At 46.3% G+C, this 26386-nt stretch overlaps 1 protein-coding gene across 3 annotated transcripts; it reads left to right on the top strand.

Moving 5' to 3' along the window:
- Window positions 1–1046: 1046 nt before the first annotated feature.
- Hif1an (hypoxia inducible factor 1 subunit alpha inhibitor) lies at window positions 1047–24815 on the top strand. 3 transcript variants are annotated; one of them, XR_002389790.2, is made up of 9 exons: window positions 1047–4797; window positions 5072–5322; window positions 7829–7977; window positions 9787–9932; window positions 10755–10861; window positions 11220–11283; window positions 11520–11630; window positions 12414–23280; window positions 23686–24815. XR_002389790.2 is itself a non-coding variant. In XM_004866310.3 (8 exons), exons 1-8 carry the CDS (start codon window positions 4636–4638, stop codon window positions 12456–12458), a joined length of 1035 nt encoding a protein of 344 aa, XP_004866367.1. In that variant the 5' UTR covers window positions 1047–4635; the 3' UTR covers window positions 12459–24815. The 3 variants fall into 3 exon arrangements, 1 of the variants encoding a protein (XP_004866367.1); XR_015440693.1 differs by adding an exon at window positions 11882–11962 and having other exon boundaries at window positions 12414–24815; XM_004866310.3 differs by having other exon boundaries at window positions 12414–24815.
- The last annotated feature ends 1571 nt before the right edge of the window (window positions 24816–26386 follow it).

Below are 26386 nucleotides of genomic sequence, written 5' to 3'. Positions count from 1 at the left end.
AGGCTGTGTCTGATGAAATCCTTCTTGCTGCATAATCCCATGGCTAATGTCCTAAGCAGGGCAAGAAAGCACATGCAAGGGAAAGCAAAAGGTCAAACAGCCTCGAGCCCTTTATAATGGACATTAGGTCATTCACGAGAGTGGGGCTCCCATGGCCTCAAATCCCCCATTCGGCCCTGTCTCCCAACACTATGATTTTTTTTTTGGTACTGGGGATCAAACTCAGGACCTTGCGCTTGCAAGGCAGGTGCAGTGCCACTGAGCTAAAGTGAATGTACCCTAACTTGAACATCTGGAGAATACAAAGAAGGACCTGAAAATTCCCTTTCTAATGTCCTCTAAGACTTTGATTACATTTATATGCACCTCATTCTATCTTGACTTGGATTTTTTAAAATTCTCATGTAATCTTATTATAGGTCTATCCAGATTTCTCTATTTCTTCTTGAATCTGTTACGATAGTTTGTTTCTTTCTAGAAAGTTTTCCATGTCATCTAGATTCTCTAATTTATTGCCATGCAATTGTTTATAGTATTCCCTTATATAATGCCTTTTTATTTTTGTAACATTGGTGATATTGCCCCTTCCTTAATTCCTTATTTTATTTTATTTTTGGTACCAGGGATTGAACTTGGGACCTTGCACTTGTGAGACAGGTGATGGAACCACTGAGCTAAATCCCCGGTGCTTAATTCCTTATTTTAGTAATTTGAGCCTTCCATGTCTAATTTATTTTTAATTCCAAAGATTATAAATTTATTTTTCTTGTAAAAATCCAAACATTGCAGATAAAACATGCCTTGATTTCGATCCTCAGCCCCAAACACTTTCACAGAGATAATTCTGTTATCAGTTAGGTGTATCTTAGTTACTATTTATCATAATTACATAGTTGAGCTAGTGTACTGGTTTCTATTGCTGCATAACAAATTTTAAAATGTAATGTGCTTAAAACAAATCATAAATTTACCAGCAAAAACAATACCAATTATCTTTTTTTTCCTTCTTTTTATTTTTTTATTTTTTATTTTTGGTTTTTTGAGATAGAGTCTCACTATGTAGCCCAGGCTGGCCTTGAACTCTCTGTGACCCTCCTGTCTCAGGTTCCTAAGTGCTGGGATTACAGCATGCGCCACTATACCTGGTCAGGGTACCACTATTATAGACAGGCAAGTTAGGTAGACAACAGGCAGACAGAGAGGCACTGGGTGTAAGATAGAGTCAGGGTGAACAGGCCTTGGTCAGATAAGCAGGAGCCTGAGGTCAAGAGTTAATAAGAACCAGGTGGACAGTTAAGCCCAGGGATGCAACAAGCAAGATGACAGATGACAACTTCTGCTCCTTTCTATCTAGAAAATGACTTTTCTTCTCATTTTGTTCTTTTAATAAACCACCTAAGTATGATAGAGGCTGTGGTGGATTAACTACTGGTCATTTTGGAATGCCCAGCTGAACTGAATCAGCGTGGTTGGGCATGGAAGACCCACCTGAGGATTGTTGCCAATGCCATAAAGAGAACTGGAGGGGAAGATCATTGGCTGTTGATTTTCTTGGAGAAGCTTGCCATGGCAGGTTTTTCTGATGTGAACTTGGCTGTTCTCATCCAAGGAGGAGCTCAGAACCCCGCTGTTGCTGGGAATGGCTGCTCTTCTCATCAAGGGAGCCCTGATCTTCACCTTGACCATTGCTTCCTGGCTCTAGTGTAGATCCCTCAGTCTGGTGGGACAAATCCTTCACCCCACCAGCACAAGCTTTCTAGCTTCCACTACTGGCCTTTGGCCCTTCCCCATGCAGATCCTCCACTTGGACTTGCATGAGACATTGCTGCAAGCTCTAGGCCTCTGGCTAGCCTCATGGAGGACATTCGCTTGGGCTCTGGGCCTTCAGCTGGACTTGCACGGGACATTGTTTTGGGATCCAGGCCCTCAGCTGGACTCTTTAGGTCTCTAGTGCATGGAGAGATTTATTGTGCTCCTCTAAATTTGACTTTTTGGGTGAATATTATAAAATAATCCTATAAATTATGTGCCCTGTATTAAATCTACTCCTTTGCAAACCCTGACTACAGAGGCCAAAAGGCACGTGCAAACACACATTTGCTACCTGCCTCAGCTCCTCATAGACCCATTTCTAGTTTAAATGAGCTTATTTTATTTATTTTCCAGTACCGGGGATCAAACTCAGGACCTTGTGCTTGTGAGGCAGGCAGCAGCACCACTGAGCTCAATCCCTGGCCCTTAAATATAAGCTTATTTTAGTCCTATAGGTTGACCTTAGTTTGACTCAGAGTTTGAGCCCTGACCCCTACTAAATGAAGAGTCCTCATGGCAGCTGTTATGGTGTCTATCTAGATGTCCCCTCAAAGCCTCATTCGGTCATAGGTGGGGCATTTGGAAGGTGGCTGGATTAGGGTGTGTGCATGTGGATTAAGGGTGTAGATAATGGAAGCCCAACCCTGGGTATGGGTGGCACCAGTCAATAGGCTTGTAGCCTGGATGGAATATAAAGGGAGAGAAAAGGAAGGCAGGCTTGCTGCTGCTGCTTGCTGCTTTGCTACTTCTTGCCTGCTTTGCCCTGGACTATTTCTCTTCTGCAGTGCCCCTCTGCCATGCCAGACTGCCTTGGAGCCAGCTGACTATGGGCTGAAACCTTTACAAACTGTGAGCTAAATAAACCTTTCCTCCTTTAACTTGTGGCTGTCAGGTATTTTGTCCCAGCAGTGAGAAACATAACTAAGACAACCCACTTTTGGGTTCCCTCTGGACTATTGGGAGCAATTCCTCTCTTAATAAGCACTCCCGTCTACTTCTCTTGTCCTTGACTTCATTCTTTGACTTCGTGAGACATGGACCCAGATTATGCAGTTACACTAGACTAAAATCAAGGCACTGGCTGGGTCATCTGAGGCTCTGAGCCTTTCTAAGATCAGTGGTCATTGTCCAAATTCAGTTACTTGTGTCTGGAAGACTAAGTTCCCCACTTACTTGGTGACTGTCACCCACGTCTGTATCAGCTCTAAGCACTGGTCTTTCCCCACCACACAGCATTTTGCTTCTTCAAGGCAAACAGGACAGAATGTGCCCTGTGCCCTGGCTCCAAATCTCCCAGGCTTATGTATCTGATCTCTGGACCCAGATTTAAAGGCCTTAGAGCAGTAAGGCCCACTCTTGATTAACTCAAAGTTAAATAACTTGAGACTTTAATTACATCTTTCAATATAATGTAATTTAACAGCAGGAGTGCTGCCCTATCATAGTCACAAGTCCTGCTCTCATTTAAGGGAAGAGTCTCATAAAGAGTATCTACACCATGGGGTACAAAACTTGAGATCCATCTTAGAATTCCACCTCTCATCAGCCATAAGAACTGTCTAAATAACCAATAAAGGTATCGATATGGTGTTTTATAACCAATATTGATTGTTTGAAAATGCAGAATGTTCATGGTTGGCCACTAATATAGGCAAGAATATATTCGAGCAGGGGAGATGGTGCCAGGTAGAAAAATCAAACAATGCTAAAAATAAACACCTCCCTTGATTTGACTGTATTTTTAGCCTCCTGTTACAGCCTGCTGAGTAGCTGAGATAACAGGTGCTCCACCACACCCAGATCTTCCCTTGATTTTAAAAGAATTTATCTTGCCTCATATCTTTTGCCTTGGCCTTCAAAGCTGCCTTTGTCTAACATCTATCAATGTGATAACTGCTTTTCCTTCTGACTTCCTTAGGTGGGTCGAGTTTGCTTCTCTCCCCTTCCACGGGTGTAAAATATAACTCTTAACTAGACCTGCCTCCTCCTTTGCCTCTTGTCTAGGCCTGGGCACATGGAGCAATAACCGGTGCATTGGTTTACCAGGAGGGACTGAAGTCCAGCTCCAGTCCTCAGAGCCTAGGACGTAGGTCTGTAGGCTACCAGTAGGAGGTGCGCCCAAGCCTCGGCCCCACATTTTAGTATGTCCTTACTGTGGGACTGCATAACTCTGTAATCATAAAACTCCCCTAGCCCCAACGGTGACTGAATGTGAGTAAATAGATAAAGATGCTTGTTAGTTCCGGGACACTAGATAAGATCTGTATCAGCCATAAGGTCCCAAAGTAAATTACTCAACTCTTTGTTCGAAACTGATGTTCCGGACACCACTATCTATAGAACAATCTACAAACATCTGCTGACCATCAGTACATGTCAGGCTAATTAACATACAAATGTAAGACCACTAACCTTTGTTCCCTCTTCTGTAAATTTCGCCTGTTAACTTCCCTGCAAACCCCTATAAAAGAGCCTCGGACTCTGGGCTGATTGCCTCTCTAAGCTACTCTGCTTTGGGAGTGCCGTCCGGCCAGACTAAGGTCTGTTTTACTTTCCAACTTGTCCGGTGTGTTCCTTCCCAGGTGTTCTTCGCTGCAGTCAGCTCCTCGGAGCGTTTGGTGAGGCCCTCGGTCTTACATTTTGGAGGCAGCGCTGGGATGCCCGGGTGTGCTTCACTGCAGTCAGCTCCTCGGAGCGTTTGGTAAGCCCTTCGGTCTTACACTTACCGCTCTCTCTTTCGACTCATCTCTATGGTTTCCGTTGGGGTTTCGCCCGGAATGGGCGGGGCTTCTGTTTCCGGTGGGATTGTCCCTAGCGGAAGAGATGGCGGCTGCGGCCCCTGGCCCTGGAGAGCCTCGGGAAGATGCTGAAGCGCTGGGCCCCGCCTGGGATGAATCCCAGCTGCGCAGTTATAGCTTCCAGACACGCCCCATTCCGCGTCTGAGCCAGAGCGACCCTCGGGCGGAGGAGCTCATCGAGAACGAGGTGGGGGTGGGGCCGTCCGAAGCGGGCCGCGGGAGGGGCTGGGTTGGAGGCGCGGTCGGAGGCGAAGGGTGGGCAGAGGTGAGGGGAGCCCAGGCGGGGAGGAAGCCGCCGGGGGAGATGAAGAAGGAGGCGAGGAGAGGTGGGACCGGAGGAGGTTGTGCTGCTTGACCGGAGAGATTGTTTTGAAGTTGGGGAATAGTTGGAACCGTGGGCGGAGAACCCAGCTCCTTGGGGTTGTTTCCTTTGCTTTTTCTCACCTGGTGTCTTCGCTTAGGAGCCTGTGGTGCTAACCGACACAAATCTTGTGTACCCTGCCCTAAAATGGGACCTTGAATACCTGCAAGAGAATATTGGGAACGGAGACTTCTCTGTGTACAGTGCCGGCACCCACAAGTTTTTGTACTATGATGAGAAGAAAATGGCTAATTTCCAGAACTTTAAGCCCAGGTCCAACAGGGAGGAAATGAAATTTCATGAGTTTGTCGAGAAACTGCAGGATATACAGCAGCGAGGAGGGGAAGAGAGGTAATTGCCCAGATCTTGGTTTTTCATTGAATTCAGGGCATCCACTTTTCTTTTTTTTTTTTTTTTTTTGCTCCTGGGGCTCGAACTCGGGTCCTTGTGCTTTGGAGGCAGGTGGCAGAACCACTGAGCTCAATCCCTGCCTCTAGGGCATCAATTTTTAAGATGTGGGCATTTTGAGTGAGCAGAATTGGTATCCCCCATCTCTGAATAACTGCTGAATGGTCTGCTCTGCTCTGCTCTAACGGGGTTAAGTCTTTGCTTAATTCCATTTTGGAGGGTAGTCAAGGGTTGCTAGGCTTTTCGATTTTCCAAAAGAAGCTCAAGATGAGAAGTTTTATTTAAAATCTTTTGACCTTTATAGGTGGGTACCTATTTTAGATTGGAGGAGGGGTTTGAGACAGGGTCTTGCTATGTAGTTCAGGCTGGACTTGAACTTTCGGCAATCCTCCTGCCTCAGTCTCCTGAGTGTTAGGATCATAAATGTGTGGTCACCTCACCTGGCTCAAATTTTTTTAAAAAGAGCTGGGAAACCAAACAAATGTCTATCATTGAATTTAGCTCTAATATTGGCAGTTTGCAGCCTTTGTCCTAGAATATTTTAGTGGTTGGGGGTAATGTAAATTAAGAAGTTGTCTAGTTTGTTGTGATTTGACTTAAAGGATATTGGAATCTTCTAGTTAGGGAAGATCAGATTAGTTTGGAGGTGGGGCTGTTGGTGTTCTGTGATGTCCTGGTGATAGCAAACACCAGATGCCTTTGGCGGGATGATTCTTCCTTTTTGCTTTTATCCCTGTTTATGAGGTCAGTGCTTGGGTAGGTCCCACCTAGCATTCAGTCCTGCACTGAAATGTTGCCTCTGGAGAATTGCTTTCACTGAATACTTCAGGTTCATGTTTGGGGAGTGTCCTTGATTCTTTCAAAGTTACTTGCAAAATTTTTGTGTAAATATATATATATATATATATATATATAAAATAATCTCTAGATAGAGTCCAGCTGTTACATTCAAGTCTTGAGGGTTCCATGTAGCTAGAGTTTCCAATTTAACCAAGATTTCTAGTAATATTACCTAAATTATTATCATTTTAGGCAATGAGATGCCATTGAGCCTTTTGAAGTAAGGTTCTTAGGATTTAGACAGGGCTGTTTTTGTCCCTTGTTCAATTTTGTTAATAATGTCTCTTGGGCTCGATCAAGTGTTTCTGGGTTTTAATATCCCTTAATTAATTTGTGACCATTCTCAACTACATTAGGAGCTGGGGGCATGCACCTAATGAGGTGTCCTTTGGCGGTCAAAGGCTGCTATAGGTAGTTTGCTGTATCCGTTGAGATGAGTGAGGCTTCAACCCAGTAATCATTGGCCTGAAAGAACAAAGGTTTATTTCTCACTCTCACTACAAGTTCTTCATTGGTCATGCCATCTTTTTCATTCTGGGACCTGCATTGCCCTAGTAGCTACTGTCTGGAACATTGCATTTGTTGTGGGATAGGGAAAGATGGGAAATGTCGATTGTTCCTTAAAATTAACAGTTGGAAGCCAGGCACAGTGGCATACACTTGTGACCCCAATTACTTGGGGAGTTTGAGACTGAAAGATTGCAAATTTGAGGGTAGCCTCAACCTAGCAAGACCTTGTCTCAAAATTTTTAAATGGCTGGGGATGTAGCCCAGTGGTAGTATACTTGCCTAGCGTGGGTTCATTCACCAGCATCACACACACAAAAAAGACAGTTGGAAACAGTTCATTTCTGTGGGCATTTCATTGGCCAAAGCAAGTGAGATAAGGAAGCCTGTCTCTAAGCAAGTATGGAAGAATAGCTCTTCCATGGGGCGAGATCAGCTTTGGTGGGTAAATGGGATTCCAGTCTGACAGTGACCATCACAGGAGGTGTGTCAGGCAGCACTTGAGAGTCTGGGGCAAGGCTAATTCATTTTTCTAGGCTTTTTGTGGATAGTCTTCCAGGAAACTATGAAATTGTGTGGAAGTTCTATATGTATGTACACTTTTACGGGGAATTTTGGATTCTTAAAAAAATTCCTGTGACCCAGAAGAATGAGAATCACTTCTTTGAAAGTTTAGTGTTGAGTAGAGTTCAAGGAAGGAAAGATAAGAATTTAGTTCTCAGCTGGACATGGTGGTGCATGCCTGTGATCCCAGCACTCTGGAGCCTGAGGCAGGAGGCCAGCCTGAACTACCTGGCAAGACCTGTCTCAAAAATGGAAAAAAAAAAAATTCACTTCTGAGGTGGGTGTGGTGGTGTGCTCCTATAGTACATGGGAGGCTGAGGTATAAGTTCAGCACTAGCCTGGGCATCACGGTGTGACCCAGTCTCAAACAAGAAAACATCAGTTCTGTGAGAATTCATGTTGGTCAGGGTTTACATGACTAGCTATTTTCTACAGGAGATGCTGGTGTGGATTTCAGTTTGTCTGTCCAGATGTGAGGAGGTCATGCCAGGGGCTATGTGTGCATGCATTGATGGAATTTTCTTCTTGGGGAATGTAGGTTGTATCTACAGCAAACTCTCAATGATACCGTGGGCAGGAAAATTGTCATGGACTTCTTGGGTTTTAATTGGAACTGGATTAATAAGCAACAGGGAAAGCGTGGCTGGGGACAACTGACCTCTAATCTGCTGCTCATTGGCATGGAAGGTAAGAAATCTTTCAGAAAGCAGCATGGCTTGGAGTCATACAAACTTGATTTCCAGTTTTCTCTCCATCACTTGTTAGCTCTATGCCTCTGAATAGGTCACTGGACTTTTCTTAAGTGTTAGCTTCCTCATCTGCAGAAGAGACATAATAATATCTCACAGATAACTATGAGGGTTCAATGAGATGATGTATGTCCAGCTAGTTTCATGCGCTCTGGAAAAGTTCCCTTTTCCCTTTCTCAGCTGCTGTGAAGGTGCGTATGTTGAGATATTGAGGACCTCTCTGAAAGGCTACTGCTCTATTGGATCTGTCTCTGTTGAAAGATTTGCACCCAGATTTTTAAAAAAGGGAAAATCTACTGATTCAGCCTTACCTTTTAAATAGGTAATATATTTATGGGGCTCAAAATTCAAAAGGTATAAATAGGTATGTAGCGGTAAATTTCTTTTCCACCTCTTATCTCCCAGCCTCCTAATTCCCTTCCTTGGAGGGGCTGCATGTTACTGCTTTTTTTTCTTGCTAAAAAGTGTTATGCACGCACAAGCAAATACATGAATCTCCTGGGTTTTGTTTGTTTCCTTTTGAATAAGAAGAAATTTTTAAATTCCATTCAAGAGAAGGAGAACTACTAATGGGGCAGGGTCATTGTCTTATTTTATTTCCAGCACTAGCTCATGCAGGCTCCTGGTAGGTACTTAGTAAATTGTGAATAGATTTGGTTGAACAAGGAAGAAGAGTGATCATTGTCATTCACTACTGAGCTCTAAAATCTCTTTGATTATCCTTTCTTTAGATTTGGATCCTTCACTGCCAGTATTAATAAAGTTCTCTAGCAGTGTAGCTTAGGCGTTCACACTTACTTGCCTCTTTGAAGCCAACTCTTGCTTGGCCTGCCAGGAAGGAGCCAGTTCTGGTTTCCTTGGGCGTTTTTCTGTTGCTTTCCTTTCCTGTAGCAGGGAAGTGGATCCTTCAGGTAAAAGTACAGAGCAGCTCTCTTTTAAAGATGCACATGTACAGACACAGACGTGGCCTCAGTTACACAGAACTGAGGTGAGCATAGAGCTAATTCAAGATAGCATTTAAAGAATGTGTTAAGCTTTTTTGAATTATACAACACTCCCTTTGTAATAAGCTTCTGCCCTAGTGAGAGGCAGCAGCCCCAGTAGTCCCAGTGTTGCTTTGAGAAGTGTTGTATCCCACAGGTGTGGTGAAATGGGAACAAAAATTGAGAGTTTTGGGGCTCTGGAAGAGCTACACAAAACAAGGACATATTCATACAACTTAAAGTGACTGGTTAACTCCTCAGAGAAGATTATGCATGCATTGTTGGTGGTAGTCACTTCAGTCATTTTTGATTTGCTTTCCTTGAATTCTTGCCATAGTCAAGAAAAGTGCAATTTGTATCCATGTTGTGTGCTCTTGGTTTCATTGAGGGCAACAGCCATCGTTTAGGAAAGTCTATTCTTCTTTGCTAGCTGGTCATGGACCCTTTCCAGTGATGGTAGCTATACTTACTGCCCATAAAAACGTAACACGTGGTGTGGTGATACACGCCTGTAACCCCAGCACTCAGGAGGCTAAGGCAGGAAGATCACTGTGAGTTTGAGGCCAGCCTGAACTATTTAGCAAGACCTTGTGTCAAAAAAGAAAAAAAATAACACTTAATTTGCTAAGAGTTGTAATTACATTATCTCTGATTCTGCTTAAATTTGACTTGAAGCCCTTAGCTAGGAGTTTTCCTTTCCAGGACTGTTTAACCTGTGCAGTAGAGCCACTACTTTGGATAAAGAAATGTATTTCTTCCTACAGGAAATGTGACACCCGCTCACTATGATGAACAACAGAACTTCTTTGCTCAGATAAAAGGCCATAAGCGATGCATCTTATTCCCACCGGATCAGTTTGAGTGCCTCTACCCATATCCTGTCCATCACCCATGTGACAGACAGAGCCAGGTGAGCTTTGTGTGGCAGGGGAAGGATGTGGAACTTCAAATTCTAGGAATGCCTTTGAGAGGAGTGGCTGGAATGTTGTTCTCCTGCCCTGTGGTGACAGGCCAGGTTAGATTGCAGTTTGGTTGCCTTATAGGCAAACCTAGAGGATAATTTTGTAGTGTAGGCTTCACATATTGTATGTATAATTTCACATATTCCAGGCTCCTTAAGTGGTCCCCAGTTGTTTTTAAGTATAAACAGCCCATTGAGCTATTTCTCAGAAGCAGACTCTTATCATTAATGCTGATGGACTCAGGTTACTCTGTTTGGTTGGCTTACAGTGTGCTCATGAACAGAATATATATGTCTCCGTTGCATTTAATCATTGCTTTCTTTTGTCATGTATGCTGTTTCTTTTTGATACGGGGAAAGGTAAATAAAAGTGATATACCACTTATATTTTCTGGATTTAAGTGAGGTACTTGGCTGACTTCATGGCCAGCGAGAAACATCTGCTCCTTCCTTGTAGGAATCTGTTGATTAGAATTTGTTTGGGGAGGAAAGTTGCTGAAGGTTTCGGAGATGGATGAGTTCTGATTTCTCCTATCTTCAGGGCATTGAGTAGTCTTCAGATGTCAGGCACACTGAAGCCTTGGACTTTATCATTTAATGCTTAGGCCTGGACTGCCTTATGTTATTCTCCAAGAGAGAAATGTACCTTGCATTTCTCCTGCAGAGCTAAAGATATTTTCAGGCCATATTTAGAATATCAAGGTAACTAGCACGTGGTTGTTTTGGTTGCAGTCTAGTGACTGACTTTTTTCTTTTTCTTGAACCTTGTAGGTGGACTTTGACAATCCTGACTATGAGAGATTCCCCAATTTCCAAAACGTGGTTGGTTATGAAACAGTGGTTGGCCCTGGTGATGTTCTTTACATCCCAATGTACTGGTGAGGAAGAGGCTAGGGATTGGGCCCTCTGGGAACTTTCTTTCTCATTCCCTGGAAAGCTTTATCCATGTCCCTTCTGAGTTGTGGCAAGATTGTTATCGTGTACGGGAAGGTTAACATTCAGATGTCAGCATGCTGACTGGGGAAAGAAAGGAGGACGGTTCCTCAAACCCAGTAAGATCCCAGAGACCTGTGGCTGTCCTCGCCTTTTGGTATTTGAAAACTGAACTTTGCTGCCTGTAGCCCAGTGATGGATGAGCATAGTGATTCTGTCTTCACTGTTTCCCTTTACTCTGCTCTGCTTAGTTTTCCACTCCTTCCTATGAAAAGTAACCCGGAGCCTGTTGTTTCCTTGCAGGTGGCATCACATAGAGTCTTTGCTAAATGGGGGGATCACCATCACTGTGAACTTCTGGTATAAGGTGAGTATATTCTCTTGTTTATTTGATGGAACTGGGGCTGGGGTGCGGTAAATGGAATGAATGATTTTGGCTGGATCAGGGTAATTGGCCATCCCTGGAATTGATTCTGAGGTCTGTGGGGGAAGATGAAGAAGGAAAGGATTGAATCAGTTTCTTAGAAAGGAGAATGCTACTAGGAGCACTGGGCCGACACTGAAATGCTAAAGGCATTTCCTGACCTTCTGCTTCCTTTGTAGGGGGCTCCCACCCCTAAGAGAATTGAATATCCTCTCAAAGCTCATCAGAAAGTGGCCATTATGAGAAATATTGAGAAGATGCTTGGAGAGGCCTTAGGGAACCCACAAGAGGTGAGTCAGACTTGGTGTGGCATCCTTCTTAACTCCTTTGTCTCCTTTGTCTCCATAGAGGTTATGGGTATGTTTAGAGAATCCTTGTTTTTCTGGTGAGAGCTGGGCTTGACTGGTGGATCAGTTAGAATCTGTTCCATGCTGGTAGTAATGTTCCCCACGGGGCCTGTGTGCCAGCTGGGGACTCCTGAGGGGATTCTTTTGGAACAGGAAGCATGCAGTAAAGTGTCTCCTTGTGTTCTCTCTCTCAGCTGGGCCAAGGCTGCTCTAGGTAGTGTTGAGACCTGCTTCCCACGCAGATGTACCACTAATCCATTGGGTAAATGGGAGAGGTTTGTATTTGAAATGTTTTTGCTTCCTCCTTGATAGCCTCAGCATCCGCAGGTGCCTCTGAGGTTGGGAAGTGGCACCAGGCCCAATTGCACGTGGCCTTTTGTTGAGGCTGTAGGAGCATTTGACATTGCTCAGGGACATTGGAGAAACATGCAGACACACACTCTCGGGGGTGAGGGCTTCTCAGCTCCGCTGACCTCCTGTCTCTTTGGTGCTACTTGCAGATAGAGGGTATTGTGAGAGTGAAGGTAGCACAACATGTAACCACCACCGCCCCCCTGCTCCAGAATACTAGGTTGCCCTTCAGGAAGAATATTGATTAGAGGGTTCACAAGATTGAATGAACGCTTTGTCCTTGTCCTTGGCTGGACATTGAATATCTCTAGGTACATCAGGTTCAATTCTGGGACAGGGAACAGCAGTTCTGACTGGCTCCTCATGTCTCTACAGGTGGGGCCCTTGTTGAACACAATGATCAAGGGCCGATACAACTAGCCTGCCAGGGGTCAAAGCCACCTGCTGTCCCGTCCACACGACTTCGTTGATGAGGACAGGAGACTCCAAGCACTAGTACTGCACGCTGCACTTAATGGACTGGACTCTTGCCAAGGCCCTGAGGCAGGTGTTTGGGGCAAGGCAGAGTGGTTACACTCTGCTGCCATTCAGAGGGACTTCTCATCCTTGCCTCTTGTGCCCCAGCACCTTCCCTCTCTGCCCTCTGAAGTCCTGCATTCAGTGTGTGGAGTCCCAGCTTCTGATTGTCATCATGTCCGTGTGTGTTAGTCTTGTCAACCTTGGGATGTGTGTGCATGCACACACGTGTATCTATCTGTTCCTTGTTCTCTCCTGGATCAGGGAATCACTTCTGGCTGTTTGTCCTGTCTCCTGCAACCTCGGTGCCTCAGCCTGAGAGAGCGGAGATGTTCTTGGACCCCCCACTACATCTGGGCTGCAGGGCCACAGCAAAAGTCTAACCATTAGGTCAGTGTGCCCTCCGCCATTTTCCGAAGAGCCAGGCTGCAGGCCAGGTGGAAATGGCTCCTGGGACCCTAATGGCCAGATTGCAGGGCCTTGCCATTGAGAGCCGAGATGGCTTCCAGTGAGAGAGGATCAGATAGGGTTCCGTCTGGGACCTACAAGCTCAAGCCATCCATAGAAAGGAACCTTGGAGCGAACGAACCAAGGAGTGGCATACATTCCAGATTACAGAAACACAGCTTTTCTCTTTCAGTAGCAGCTCTTGCCCGTGTACTAGGTATCAAGGGAGTTCTCCTAGCTGTGGCTCCCGGGGCTCGGAGTGCAAGCCTCTGTGCCAGCGTGCACTTGTATGTGTGTGTCCACACCGGCCAGCCTCCCTGCTTACCAGGATTCTCCACTGCTTGCCTTGTCTACTGTGACAGTGTAGTGTGAGCCCCTGGAGGTACTGGCTGACTTATCCTACAGCTTTTTAACTCAGATTTTAGTCGTCATATGTTGGTCAGGTCTCAGTGCAGCCTGCCTAAGGCTGTCTGGCTAGAGCCTCCAGGCCCTATGCCCTCCTGTCTGGGCCACGTCCTCTACTCCTGCTGAGCTTGTTGGCTGAGTAGATGAAATGGGGTCAGGCTTAGGCAGCTAACACTACTTTGCATCCACCTCAGGGCAAGGGCAAAGGTGTAGCCCTGCCTCTTAAAGCCAGCGCCTCTGCCAGAAGCCACGCGCCACCCTTGAGGGCAGCTGGTAGGACATGAAAGTAGAATTTTCTCTTCTGTTAGTAACTGCTGATGGGAACCCCTCAGGGCTCAGCTTAGAGCTGAGCAGGTGGCTTTTGCACAGCACAAAGAGACATCTTTCACATCTAGTCGGTAGGAGTGGGCCTTTGGAGTTGGGCAGAGCGGTGGCCATGAATCTACTCACTTCCAGTCCCGCCATCATCCTTTTCTCTGGAAGGGAAGAGGAAGTTGGAAATCTCTGGTTTTATTTTCATCCACTTTTCTTTTTTTTTTTGCCAAAGGTTTACTTCTAATGTCTGAGCTATTGCTCTCACTCCTAAAGTTCAGTTTACAGTGCCCTGGTGGACTGAGATCTGTATGTATATGTGTATGCACCTATGTATGTGTTTTGGGGAGGGGGGTTTGTTTAATGCCCCCTTCTGGGGTTCTCTGGTGCAGTGTGGGTGTGCAGACATGGCACCTTCTCAAGCATGGCTCTTGCAAATACAGCCAGTGCTGAGAAATGTGATTGCAGTGAACTCCATGCCTCCATCTCTTTTGGAAAAGAGAAGCACAGCAAAGAGAACAAGGCAGATGGAGGATGAACTTGGCCACAGTGACCCTTGGAGAGAGCAGATACTTTCATTCTCAGCGTGTCGTCTGTGCTCCTGGCTCCACCCTCCAAGGTGCGGGTGTTTGGCAGCAAGGAGTTGGGTGCCACTGGTTGATCCTTCCAGGGTGCTGTGGCTCAGGGGAGGCAGGGGGGAGGCTAACCGGGACCGCCTCAGAACTGGCCCTGACCCTAGAGTTTTAGGTGCCTGCAAAGTAGGTATTGTGAATTTACAGAGGAAGACGCATGCTCACAGAGATTAAGTGATTAGTCAAGATTCAAATCTAGCGCTGTTTGGCTGCAAACCCCCCACTTCTGCCTTTCAACCAAACTGTTGGTTCTCCTACTTCCCTCCCTCATACCACAGGTCCTCTCCTTGGCACAGTGTCTGCAGGGAGTCAGCCCAGGAGGATGCGGAAGGCCTAGCTTCAGTTTACAGCCCTGGGCTCTAGCTAAAGACATGTGGGAAGCTGTATTAGGAGTTAAGAGTGCTGGGGGAGGCTGGGGGACTGAACTCTAGATCCTGTCACATGACTGTGTGCCCTTTAATAGGTCTCATAGTTCTCCCAGCATTCTTGTTCATCATAAAATTGAAGCTTTAGTTCTAGATGAGTGCTGAGAGGCTTTTTTGTTTTTGTTTGTTTGAGACAGAGTCTCACTTCGAAGCCCAGGCTGCCCTCAAATTCGAAGCAGTCCTGCCTCAGCCTCCTGAATGCTGGGATTACAGGAGTGGCCCCCCTTACCCAGCTTGCTAAGAGTTGGTTTTTTTTAACTCACTGTGTACTTTAGGCTGGCCTCGGACTCAAGGCAATCCTGCCTCAACCAAGTGGTGGGTGTTACAGGTGTGTGCCACCCCGCCCAGCAAGAGTCTTGATTATTGGTCTGCTGCCACTTCCCCCAGGAGAGAGTTGGCAGTCCTCCCTTTGCTTCTCTAAGGGTAAGGACTGTTGAGGCTCAAATTCTGCTTGTGGTAGAGCAGAAGTTGCTGGTAGCTTGCTTACCCCATATCCTAGCTGACGGCGAGTGCAGCAGATACACCAAGGCAAAATGGGAACTTGGGCCTGCCTAGAGGTCAGCCATGTTGCACGCTTCTATTTTCACACCCCAGGTACAGAGGAAACTTACTTTGTGAAGTCAAATATTTGTTTGGGAGATGGGGTCAGAGGTAGAGGAGGGGCTGTTCTGGGCATCAGTTGAGCAGATGCCCAGGATGCCTGGGGGAGACCAGCTTCCCCTACAAATCAGAGCTCTAAATTACAAGGTTTTTACCAACGGGAACAGTTGGGGGAAGTCGTCTGCTCTCATTTGCGTAATGGTTTCTGTCACTGGTGATTAGACACAGGATGAAGGAAAAGAAATTTGACAATTAGGAATGAGCAATCATTAATCTGAATCTGTTAGGAGATGGGGGAAAGGATTCTTAACGATGGCCCAGACCAGTATGTGGAGACATTGCTTCTGCTCCCCAGAGACACCTGGGCAAAATACCCTTTTAGTGTTTCCACAAGTGGGAAGAGCTTTTATAGCCAAACAAAGACAAGTCCCCAGCCTGAGGTAGGTACAGGAACAGACGTCTTTGAGCATGAGCCAACAAAGATAAGAGATGGATGATGTCAAATTTACAACCCTTAGGACAAAGAATAATGAGAGTTTTGACATGTGTCTGTTGTTTGGGGAAATGTTTCTTTAATAGTCAACACTCTTGATCCCGCAATTGTGCTAAGTCTTTGTCATGTTCCATCACTAGGGTGTGAGGGAAACCCGGTTGTCATCAGACCCCGTGAGCTTCCAATTGGCTGGGAAGGAAAGCATGGCAGAGCAGGGGTGGGACTGGGACCCACCCTCTGTATGCTGAATACCCTGCGTGCACAAGGTCGGGGGTCATTGAGGAGGTCGAGTAGAGAGCACCACTTGCTCTTCTAGGCTGCTCTGAGCCCTTGGCTCTCCAGGGAGGGACTAGTCTCCCCAAGCCCACCAGCAGTGAGTCTTTGTTGTTTTTTGCTTTTCTACATCAGCACGTTAGTGACTGTGCACAGCATTGAAGCCCTTGGCCCAGACATGACCCAGCGCTGAGGTTAGCTGAGAGGCTGAGTCTCAAGGCATGGAGTATTCTGACTGGGATCTTCCTGTGTTTCTGAGTCACTGCCTCTTTCCCGTCTCCCCCTTCAGGCTTTCCAAGGACAGTATTAACTTGCACCAAGCGGCATTGGTGCCTTAGTTTTGAGTCTTATTTATAGAAGGTTCCTTACATCAAGGGGCTCCTCAAGAACAGGGAGGGCTTAGTGCTGGCTCTTTCAGAATGTGAGTTTCTCAAGAATGGGGCTGTCTCCCCTCAGTATGTTCCCTACCTCTGGGTATTTTACCCTCAAGATTCTGGCACGGAATTTAGCAAAGGCTCCAGGCAATGACCCTTAGTGACCAGTTTTCCCGAGGTGGGCTAGATAGTGGAATTTACCTGGAAATAAGTAGCTTATGAGGTTCCTGAGGCCCTGCCCTCTGAATGCATGTCCTCCCCTTTGAGCCCTTTAGCTGCTAGTTCTCTGGTCCCTCCCACTTCTCTTGGTGTTCTCTCACTTCCTGCTCTAATGGGATGTTCAGCTTCCCTTTCTAGCACTTCGCTGAGTTTCTCATTAGCTTTCCCCAGCCTGGGCTTTCCAGTGGTCCCTGCACCAAGGCCTTTTTGCTCAGCAGTTGCCCTTCCCTCAGATGGACAGATTCCCTGTAGGAGCCCCTCCCTGCCGTCACCCTTGTTCACCTTCTGTTTCTGACCTCAGGAAGCTCTGTTGTACTCCTAGTCAGTCCTGTTCTGCCTGCTCTGCTCCCTGGCCATTCCCGTCAGACGTCTTGGATCAGCTTGTTCGCTCTGGTGGCCCTTTTGATTGTCCTTTAGTTTACTCCTCATAGGCCATGGGGTCCTGCCGAGCACAAACAAGCAGCCTCTGGGCTGGTGGGCCTATGATCAGTGAGTTAGAGAAGAAACCTAGAGAATAATAGGGAACCAGGGTCTGGGGAGTAGAAAGTTGGTCAGAAGACTACAAATGGTGCAAGGTTTGATGAACCAGGGTAGAAGAACTGCAATTTGTGTTCCTATCTGTGTGCCTTAGGGTCCGGTGATTTATGGTTGAAAGGCATCTTGTGACCGTCTAATTTCTCTCAGGTCTTTGGCTCGATGTCCCCAAGCTTGTCTGATCCCCTGGGTCTATTAAGTGCCAGAAGGGAAAGCACACACTGAGTAGTCTGGTGTCAGGAGTGGAGGTTGGGATGAGGGGGCTCTGGAGGGTGGGACAGGAGAAAGGGGCCCGGTGGTTGGCTTGTGCCAGACTGTGTTCTCCAGGAGTCTGAGTGCAAGAAACCCTAAAATGGCCCCTTACCCCTAACATCTGGTTTCTGGTAGTTTGGGAAAGAAGATGTGTCCTTTAGCTCTCTATAGAAAACAGTCTAGTGTAGGGTCTTAAAGCATGGATTTTAGAGGTAAATATCAGTCTGGATTTCTATCTTTGCCACTTCTAATTGGGTTTGACCTATGTTGATTTACTTCACCTGTCTGAGTTTTCTCAACTAAATGATATGTAGGGCTGGGGACAGTGATGTTGAAACTACCTCAGGCTTGGGTTAATGGAAACAGTGTGTAAAGCTCTAGCACAGTGCCTGGCAGGCACTTAATAAATGACTGTGGTGGGGGTGGTGGTTATGTTTATTATGTGACTTGGAAACTTGGCTTCAATGATGTCTAAACAGATTTCCAGTGATTCTTTGCCTTTAGAGAACAGCACTGGGAAGAACAAGAAGAAAGGTCCGTAAGAGACATCTATGGAGTTGGAAGCAGACAAAAGAGTTTCGGTTCCTACACTTCGTCCAGAGGAGTGTCTGATGCCTCTTCTACCTGGTTAGGCAGATTCTTACTGTCGCAGCATCCTGGCCCCTGGCAAGGAGCTATCACTGAGTGACAGGCTGATCCCCTTTCTTCCTCACTCCAAGAGATCCTAGGCTCAGTTCCTGGGCAGGGCCCGGTGTGAGCTTCAGCTTCTGCTTTTGGTACCAGGCCTCACCTCTTCTCAGGGACCTCAGACTCACAAGAGCCCCATCTCCACTGCTGTCACTGGGGAACAATCTTTCAAAAGCCCTTTGGAAGAGACGGTATGGCAGGGGCCAGGGGTTTAGCTCAGTGGCGCTGTGCTTGCCTGGCTTGCAAGTGCAAGGTCCTGAGTTCGATCTCCGGTACCAGAGAAAAAAGTATGGCAGTCAGATCAAGCCCCTTAGTTTGCTTGTAGTCCACACTCCTTGATCTGTTAAGTTACAAGTCTATTTAGGTTGATCCAGAACAGAGGGGCATTCAGAAGAGAATTCAGAAAAATACGAGTGAGATAATTAGTAGCTACTATCTCGTGTGTGTTTCTGTTCCAGGAGTAATGCTAGTTCTTTCCCTGGGTGCTGTCAATTCAGCAGGGGAGTCAGCAAGCAGGAGAGTTCAGGGTGCACCAAAGAGAAGCATGTGACCCACCTCAGTGTTCATGGGAGCCCTGCAGGAGGTGACAGTCTGAGTTGGGGTCTGGAAATTGTATAGTTGTTACTTGGATTGGGGAGAAGCAAAAAGTTGCTCCTCTGGCTTCTCTTTCTCCTGGTCCAAAGATAAAGACTGTTCCGTGTTTAAGGGTCCTGTGAGTTACTCCAGGGAAAGGGCCAGATGATAGATCCCAAAAAGAAGTCATTAGTCCCAGCAATCTTTGAAAATCAGTTTGGTTGCTAACCCACATTTACCCTGGAGTGCAGATAGATCGCTCATTTGTAGCCACTCCACTGTGCTTGGCATTCTGGTCTCTGGACCAGACCCTGTTGGAAGAGACTGAATCGAGTTACTCAGACTTCAGCCTGAAGCACCTTCTGCCTGGCTGGGATTTTCAGTAGCCTTTGACCCCCGATGTTAGAAGGTATCTCACCTCCAGCCACCTCCCCTTGTCTCCACTCGGAGCCAAGCCTCTCTGCAGTGCCCCTGTGTAGCCCCTCTGGTGCCCCTAGTGCTGTCCCTGGGGTGAAGAAGATGCCTTGGGCTAAGCCATCCTTCAGCTGCAGGCCACTAGAGTCACTGTGCCCTCACCTTTGTTTCTAGACAGCTGGTTCTGGGCCTTAGGTGTCTACTGTTCGGGCCTTGCCAGTTGTGCTGTTTCACTGTGTTTGCTTAAGACCTATTCACCTCGTCATTACAGTCTATCCTGTTTGGTCCTTAATGAAATCTGATGTACATCTGGCAGTTTTTATTCTCTCTGGAATATAGCATATAGTGCATTGTGGGTAGTGATTGAGGATGCTTTACACACTAGATGTGCCATTCTGTGTGGCCTCGAGAAAAAGACAAAACTGCTTGAAACTCAGGTTCCTGTGCATGGGGATAACATTACTCTCACCTTGTTAGGGTTACATGAATTTATGTGAGGTCATAGCAAGCTGTCATCCTTAGCTTCTGGAGGCCTCAGGCTGCCTTCTTACAGTCTGCTTTATCCAGCTTTTTTTTTTTTTTTTGAGGCAGAGTCTCAATATGTAGTCCAGGCTGGCCTTAAACTCAGTATGAAGGCCAGGCTGGCCTCCCATCAAGCTTTTTGACAGAGGCCCTGTGTCCAATCTCAGGACCTATCTCGTCAACTCCTGAGCAGGGTGCAGATACAAGCATCAGTTCTTTGTGCTAGCATTCCGTAGTCCTTCTCATTGACCTTAGACTTTCAAAGCACCCTGTCACCACTGTCATTGATAGATGGTCTCCCCAAATTCTTTTAATATGAAAAATACTTCACACTGCAAACAAAAGACATCAGGACTTGCCCCCAAGGGGATAAGAGAAGAGGTCTCAGAAGAGGCACTGATTTGTGCAGTCAGGGAGTGGTAGAGGGCAGGCAGGGGATCCTGGGCTGTGTGCAGCATGTGTAGTGGACAGGGACGCGGGAGAAGATGGGCACAGGCTGCCCTGCTGGTCTAGAGGCAGACGACCGTAGGGTTGAAAAGGCCACCTCCTTCCACTTTTGTGTCGCACTCTTCTGGGGGTTGGGGTTGAGACACGGTCTCATCATCAGGCTGACCTTGAACTTACCATGTAGCCCAGGCGGGCCTCAGCCTCCCGGCTGCTGAGGTTACTGAGGTTCCAAGCATGTGCTGCCGTGCCCAGCTGAGCTTGCACTCTTGGCCGTGTTACTTGAGCAAAGCCCCAGCAACTCTAGTGGGCAAGGCTGTGTTCTCATGAGGACTTGTGTGATGCATTGCCCAGAATGGAGCTTGGAGGTGGTTCTGAGGCTTGAGTTCTCCCTTGCCACTCCTAACTCTGCAGCCCTAGGTAACCACCTGCAGGGCCCTCAGCCTCTGCCCCTGTGGGAAGTAGGAAGTCCTGTGTGTCCTGCAGCATTGTTAGGAGGTTTTCTGAGAACGTTTCTGAAACCCCAGCTCAGAGTTGGTGTTCAGGACACAGGGTTAGTACGAATATTGCCTAAGAACAGTGTTTTATACTGGTAGCAGGGCTTTTCTGACTCTACTCTGAGTCAAGCTACCATGGAATAACAGAAAAGGTGAGTATGGGTAGGGGAAGCAAAATGGAAAGAAAAGGGTGGAAGGGACTGCAAGTCCACGAAGGGCAGAGTTAGGAATAAAGATGGTTTTGCTGCAGCAGGATCTCGAAGAATAAGAAGAAAGACCTAGACTCTGGGTTGCTGTCTCTTCCTCAGAACAGAGGAAATGAAGCAGGAGGGTAAATGCAGAACATAGCTGCCGAGTAGAAAGAACACGGTGAGTGCCAGGGAACCTAAGTGTGGAATGTACTTCTCGAGGACTGTGTGACTTAGGCATGTTAGTCTTGCTGTGTCACAGTCCCCTCCTGTTTGTATGTGTATATGGTTTTTGGTTTTGTTTTTTGAGACTGGGTCTTGCTGTGTAAGTCAGGCTGGTCTTGAACTCACTATGTAGCCCAGGCTGGTCTCAAACTTACGGAAATCCTCTTGCCTTAGCCTCGCAAGTGCTGAGATTATAGGTGTGCTTCACCATGCCTAGCTGTCCTCATCATTAATGTTGGTTAGTAATACTCCTCCCTTCCCGGGTTGGTGGGACAATATATGTGAAAGTGCTGCATTAACTAAGCATTGAATACATGTCAGTGGTTGGGTGTTACTGGGAGAACTTTTCCAGAGGTGGGTACAGAAGTTCCAAAGTTTCCATGCAAGAGCCTCCTTGGTCCTAGAAATCACTGAAGCAGCATTTTCCTTAAAACACTCACTGTGCCAAAATTTGACTAGTAAGGATGTTGATGTAGGAAGGAAAAGCAGTATGGCGAGCAAGAGTAGCTTTCAAAGTTATATGGACTAGTCTGTCTTCCCCCACCCCGCCCCCAGTTAACTACTCTTAGTGACATAAATCCTGGGTGTATTTGTGATGGGATTAAGACAGTGTAGGTCCTGCCATGGGTTAGTGGGGTCAAGCCTACCTCCACTTGTTGAGGGCTCCACAAGTGCATGTTGTTTCTGTGCTTGATACTCAGTTTCAGGGCTGGTTGTGGCCTCATGGCTGGACAAAGATCAGCAAATTCCTTTGCTTTGGTTGAGACATTGAAGATAATGTTAGGCTACCAACTCCTGTTTCAGTGACCTGACACAGCAACTTACATCCTTAAGCATGGAAATAATCTCTGGCTAGCCTATGTATTGGTCATGAACTAATCCAGTCTTGGGTCATGAGTTGGAGCAAAATATTCTGAGATATAGTGAACAGTGACTTCTTCCAGCTGCTCAGGAGTCATTTCTGCACTTGGTTCTGTATGTGTCTCGGTGCTCTCAGCAGTGCTCTGGTGAGTTCAGCACCAGCAACACGGCTTCTTCACTGTCTGCATTGATGTTTTGTAGATCTCATGGGTCATGGTATATGCCCGTGTTGGATGAACAGTTTTAGCCTTGCAAGGCTGTGTGTCAACAACTAGAGCACCTTGAGCTTGATGGGTTGGTGGAGGTGTAGGCCCAGATGGTCAGGGCATTTTGGGTGATGTGGTAGGGTCTCCAGGCTGGGCTGACTTCATGTGATCAGAATATTGGAGAATGTTATTTTTTGGACTCACTGGTATGAGGACTCAGCAGTGGACTCAAGAGCTGTAGCACCCAGAGAAGTGCAGTGGTATCGCCTGACTTAGGCTGTGACTGGAGTGTTGCCTTAATGTCCTTTGTGACTTGATAGATGTCCTCAATCGCTGCCTCGTCTTCCCAGCTCATCATCATCTTCAGAGAGACTGTCCTCTGTTTCCTGCTCAGGTAGATTTGAAAGTGAGTCCTTGGTTGGTTGGTAGTCTCTAAAGGAGAGTATTTCTGTGCATTGGCAACCTTACAAAGATGTGACAGCTTTGCTGGTGCTAAATCTTGGCTTCAACTTGAGCACCTTGAGGAATGGAAACACATTTTCACCGTGATACTCAGTAACCTCCTGCTCAGTTACACACACGAGGCCAGTCTCGGCTGACTCCTGGCAGAATAGCAGATCCAGACACTTTCATCAGTTAAGCCTTTCATGATAAGATATGGAGTCATCTCAGAATATGTTGGAAAAGCTTGAATCAGCTGATGAAGACCTGCCCAGTGGCTCCAAGGAATGAGTGGACTTTCAGATCACAGCTCCGTATAGAAAGCCATGTCACTGCCTCCTTGAAGTCCAGATCTTTACCAAGGTCAGTCGCAGGAGCCAGTGTTGCAGGTTTGACTGCAGTGAATCGTGCGATAACCCTTTTTTGTCACTGTGCCATTGAACTTCAAGAAAGTTTTCGTACAAGATAGGAGACCAGAGTAAATGTTAACTTACTGACCTTGTGCTTGGCTTCAGACATGACTCATACACCTGCTTTCCATGGCATCATAGTATCTGCCTCTGTGGGGACACCTCATTGTGGTTGTAGCTTTTGAACTCAGGTACTATCTTGTGTATTCCAGGAAACATTGCTGTCAACATGTTGAGGCTCACGGTGGTTCTGCCTCATGTCAAGCTTTTGGCTGTTGGCATCTTGAGGAAGGTAAAGCCTGCTGCTTTGAAGGCAGACTATGGTGGTAGAAGCACAGTGTCCCCTTCGGTTTGTCCTATCTCTAAAGACAACAGCACTATAGAAGTGCTTGTTCTTGTTCCCTGAACTAGGTTTGAATCTTGGTTTCACCTTTCCCTGACAATGAGACTGTTAGATTCCTACTTACAGTCTCAGGTCGGATTTCCTGACAGGTGGAATCACAGGGCCATTGGATATGGAAAGGACAGCTCAGTGAAAGTTAACTCAGTGCCCAATACCCACTAAGTGCTTGGTAAATGTTAGTTCCCTTTCTTCCAAGTCTTTCTCCTTAGGAAGCATCCAATTCACCCAGCATGAAAAAGAGGACTCAGGTGTCTGCCTCAGTGTGAACAATGCCAAGTTTCCCTTCTTTTCCAGGGGGACATCAGTGGAGGCAGGACTCTACAGTATGGGACACGGAATGTGGTCCTCTGTCCATCTAATCGTGAGTGTGGGGCTGAGGTGGAGCAGTAGTCTCAAGTATTGTAGGGAAATGTCAGACTAGAACAGGGCACTAAATTAAGGTCCACATCACCTTAGGAACAGTGACCACAGGCCAGGGTTGTAAAAACTCCTACATTCAGTCAAGTATCATCTTAAAACATCAAAGTGGTGGTCCTCTTAGAAAGAAAGGAAAAACGGGAAAAAAGTGTTAATTATTTTCAGAGCCAAGGAAATATACCACCCAGTCCAGGTTATGACACATTGAATGGGGTTCTAGACGTGTGTGACGAAGTACAGTTAGGTGCTGGAGAACATCAGCTCAGGATACAAGATGACAAACCACCTCCTCATGTAACAGAAGCCCTGCGGTAGGGCTTTGAAGGCCATCAATAGGGGTTGCTGGGTCCCTTTTAGAATCCAGTCAGTGGCCTAACCAGTGTTTCTGGTTGCTTTTTAACCTCAGCCACCTGAGAAGGTAACCCAAAGTAGATAGGGTTACATCAGTTATTTTCTTGATAAGCATCTTTTAATTATGGAGACCTTAGAACAAAGGATAGCCATGTTTAGGAACATCAAACCCATACCATTAGTGTTTGCTTTAAGGAATCTATGCAATTTGTATTTTAAGTCCTTGACATATGGAAGATAATTTGTTAGAGTGACAGGTTTGCTTTGTAATGGCAATTAAAAAGTGTTGGATATTTATACTTGAATTTTATGTCAAAAGCTTGCTAAGGTTTTTTTTGGGGGGGGGGTTGTTTTCTGTGGGGGTTTTTGGTACCAGGGATCGGGATTGAACTCAGGACCTTGTGCTTGCAAGGCAGGCAGTGGCACCACTGAGCTAAATCCCTGACCCAAAGCTTGTTAAGTTTTTATGTAGTTTTGGAACCTTTACAATGATTTATGATTTGCTGTATTTATAAAATAATTTATTGGAGATAGAATTACATACTTAGGAAATATGTTTTGGTCAGATAAATGAAGTACTTAAATATATTAACCTTATAAATTCCATTTAAGTGTTTAAAGGAGTTTAAATATAATAAATCAAATATTAAATCAAACTTCTTTGTTTTATAAACAAAACAGTAAGATTTGTAAGCCAAATTTAAGAGCTTAGAAAAGACCTAGGATTTTGGATTTGTAACTTCAAAAAGTTGAATATGTGGAATTTCCGAGTGATTGTTTCAGTGGAACACAGAGTCGCCCTCGGGGATCAAAACACTCACAGAGAAGCTTCTAACCTAAGTCACCCAGTCTTTCCAAGTACCTGGCGACTGACCGCCAGCAGTTAAAAATAACTACTGGCTGATCAGGTTAGAGTCACAGATAGGTTTTTGTTTGCCCAATAACTGTCTTAGGAAGTTTTGGGTTTTTGTTTTGTTTTGTTTTGGGGTTTTTTTTAAAGTTTTTTTAAATTAATTGACAATGTTAAAGGTCAAACTTTCCCATCTAAAGAGATTTCTGACTCCACTGGGAAGTCAGGAGATCTGGCAGCATTGAAGTCACATTTCCCATATGACAGTTGGCTGTTCGTGCTGCTCTTTCCAGTTGGTCACAGTCTTCAGTCCTCATTTTTGGACCTACACCTGATTTGTCTCAGTGACCTGGTGACACACACAGGTGTTTGAGTGTGTGACCTCTGAAGTTAGCTTCTCTGGGATTCCTAATGGCTGATGCTGTGTACCTAGGATAAGGGTTCAGGGAAAGTGCTGGGCCTGCCCTCTCTGCTCTCAACATCCCCACTCCAGGTAGACTGTTTTTCAGTCTGACCTGGTTCCAGAACTGCTTCCAGGCCCTGTGTTCGGAAAACGTGAGTTCTCAGGCTCAGACCAGTGAAGGTTTCTGCTCTCGTCCACACAGCTTGCCTGAACCCTAACTTCATCCTCAGTTCCTGTGAGCTTCCCAGTGACCACAGCCTGATTCTGGTCTGTGGGGTCCCGGATCTTGCTCTGTAGCGTGTGCATGCCCAGTCTGTCTGGGCCAGGTGTAAATCTGCCCCACCTCCACCAACAGTGCCCACTGCCTGGGTAGTGTGGTGACAAAGATGAGGGGTGGAAACCAGATTACTGAAGGTTTGGGAGACATGGGAAGTGAGTTTGAAGTGTTTGGGAGAGTGTTCGCAAGAGAAGGATGAAGGCCGACTTTAGAAGGTAAGGGGCGCACTACACAACTGGAGGCCTGAAGTCAGCAGGAGGTAGAATTTCAGAAGTTTCGGTGGAGCCACAGATTGATAGGGTATGGACTAGCAAAGATAGTCCATCAGAAACATCACCTTAAGTCATGCAGGAGGGGCACCACTGGAAGTCTGCAGTCCCCTGAAGTTAGGATTGAACACATAATGCTGGAGGTTTCTAGGGCAGAAAGTGTGTGGAGTCACAGCCTCAGGCAAGAGAAACTTCCAGCAACCCAGCAGACAGAGCCCCTCATGATACCTGTAAATGTGGCACAAACATGTGAACCAAATGGCTCCAAAGCTTGAAGAGCCAGACCGAGTGAGGGTTGATGATTGGTCCATGTCTGCCTAGATGAGAGAAGTCTCCGGAAGTATGCCCTAGGGCTCAGTTTGGGCCCTGTCCTGGCATTTCTGTTGACAGCTGAAGGAGGCAGCGGGCTTATCAAGTTTGCAGGTGAT

The sequence above is a fragment of the Heterocephalus glaber genome, unplaced genomic scaffold (assembly GCF_053883595.1).
Source record: "Heterocephalus glaber isolate CG9 unplaced genomic scaffold, H.glaber_assembly_v1.0 deba00001498, whole genome shotgun sequence".
Classification (NCBI taxonomy): Eukaryota; Metazoa; Chordata; class Mammalia; order Rodentia; family Bathyergidae; genus Heterocephalus; species Heterocephalus glaber.
This window is presented reverse-complemented; position numbering and strand designations above follow the sequence as displayed.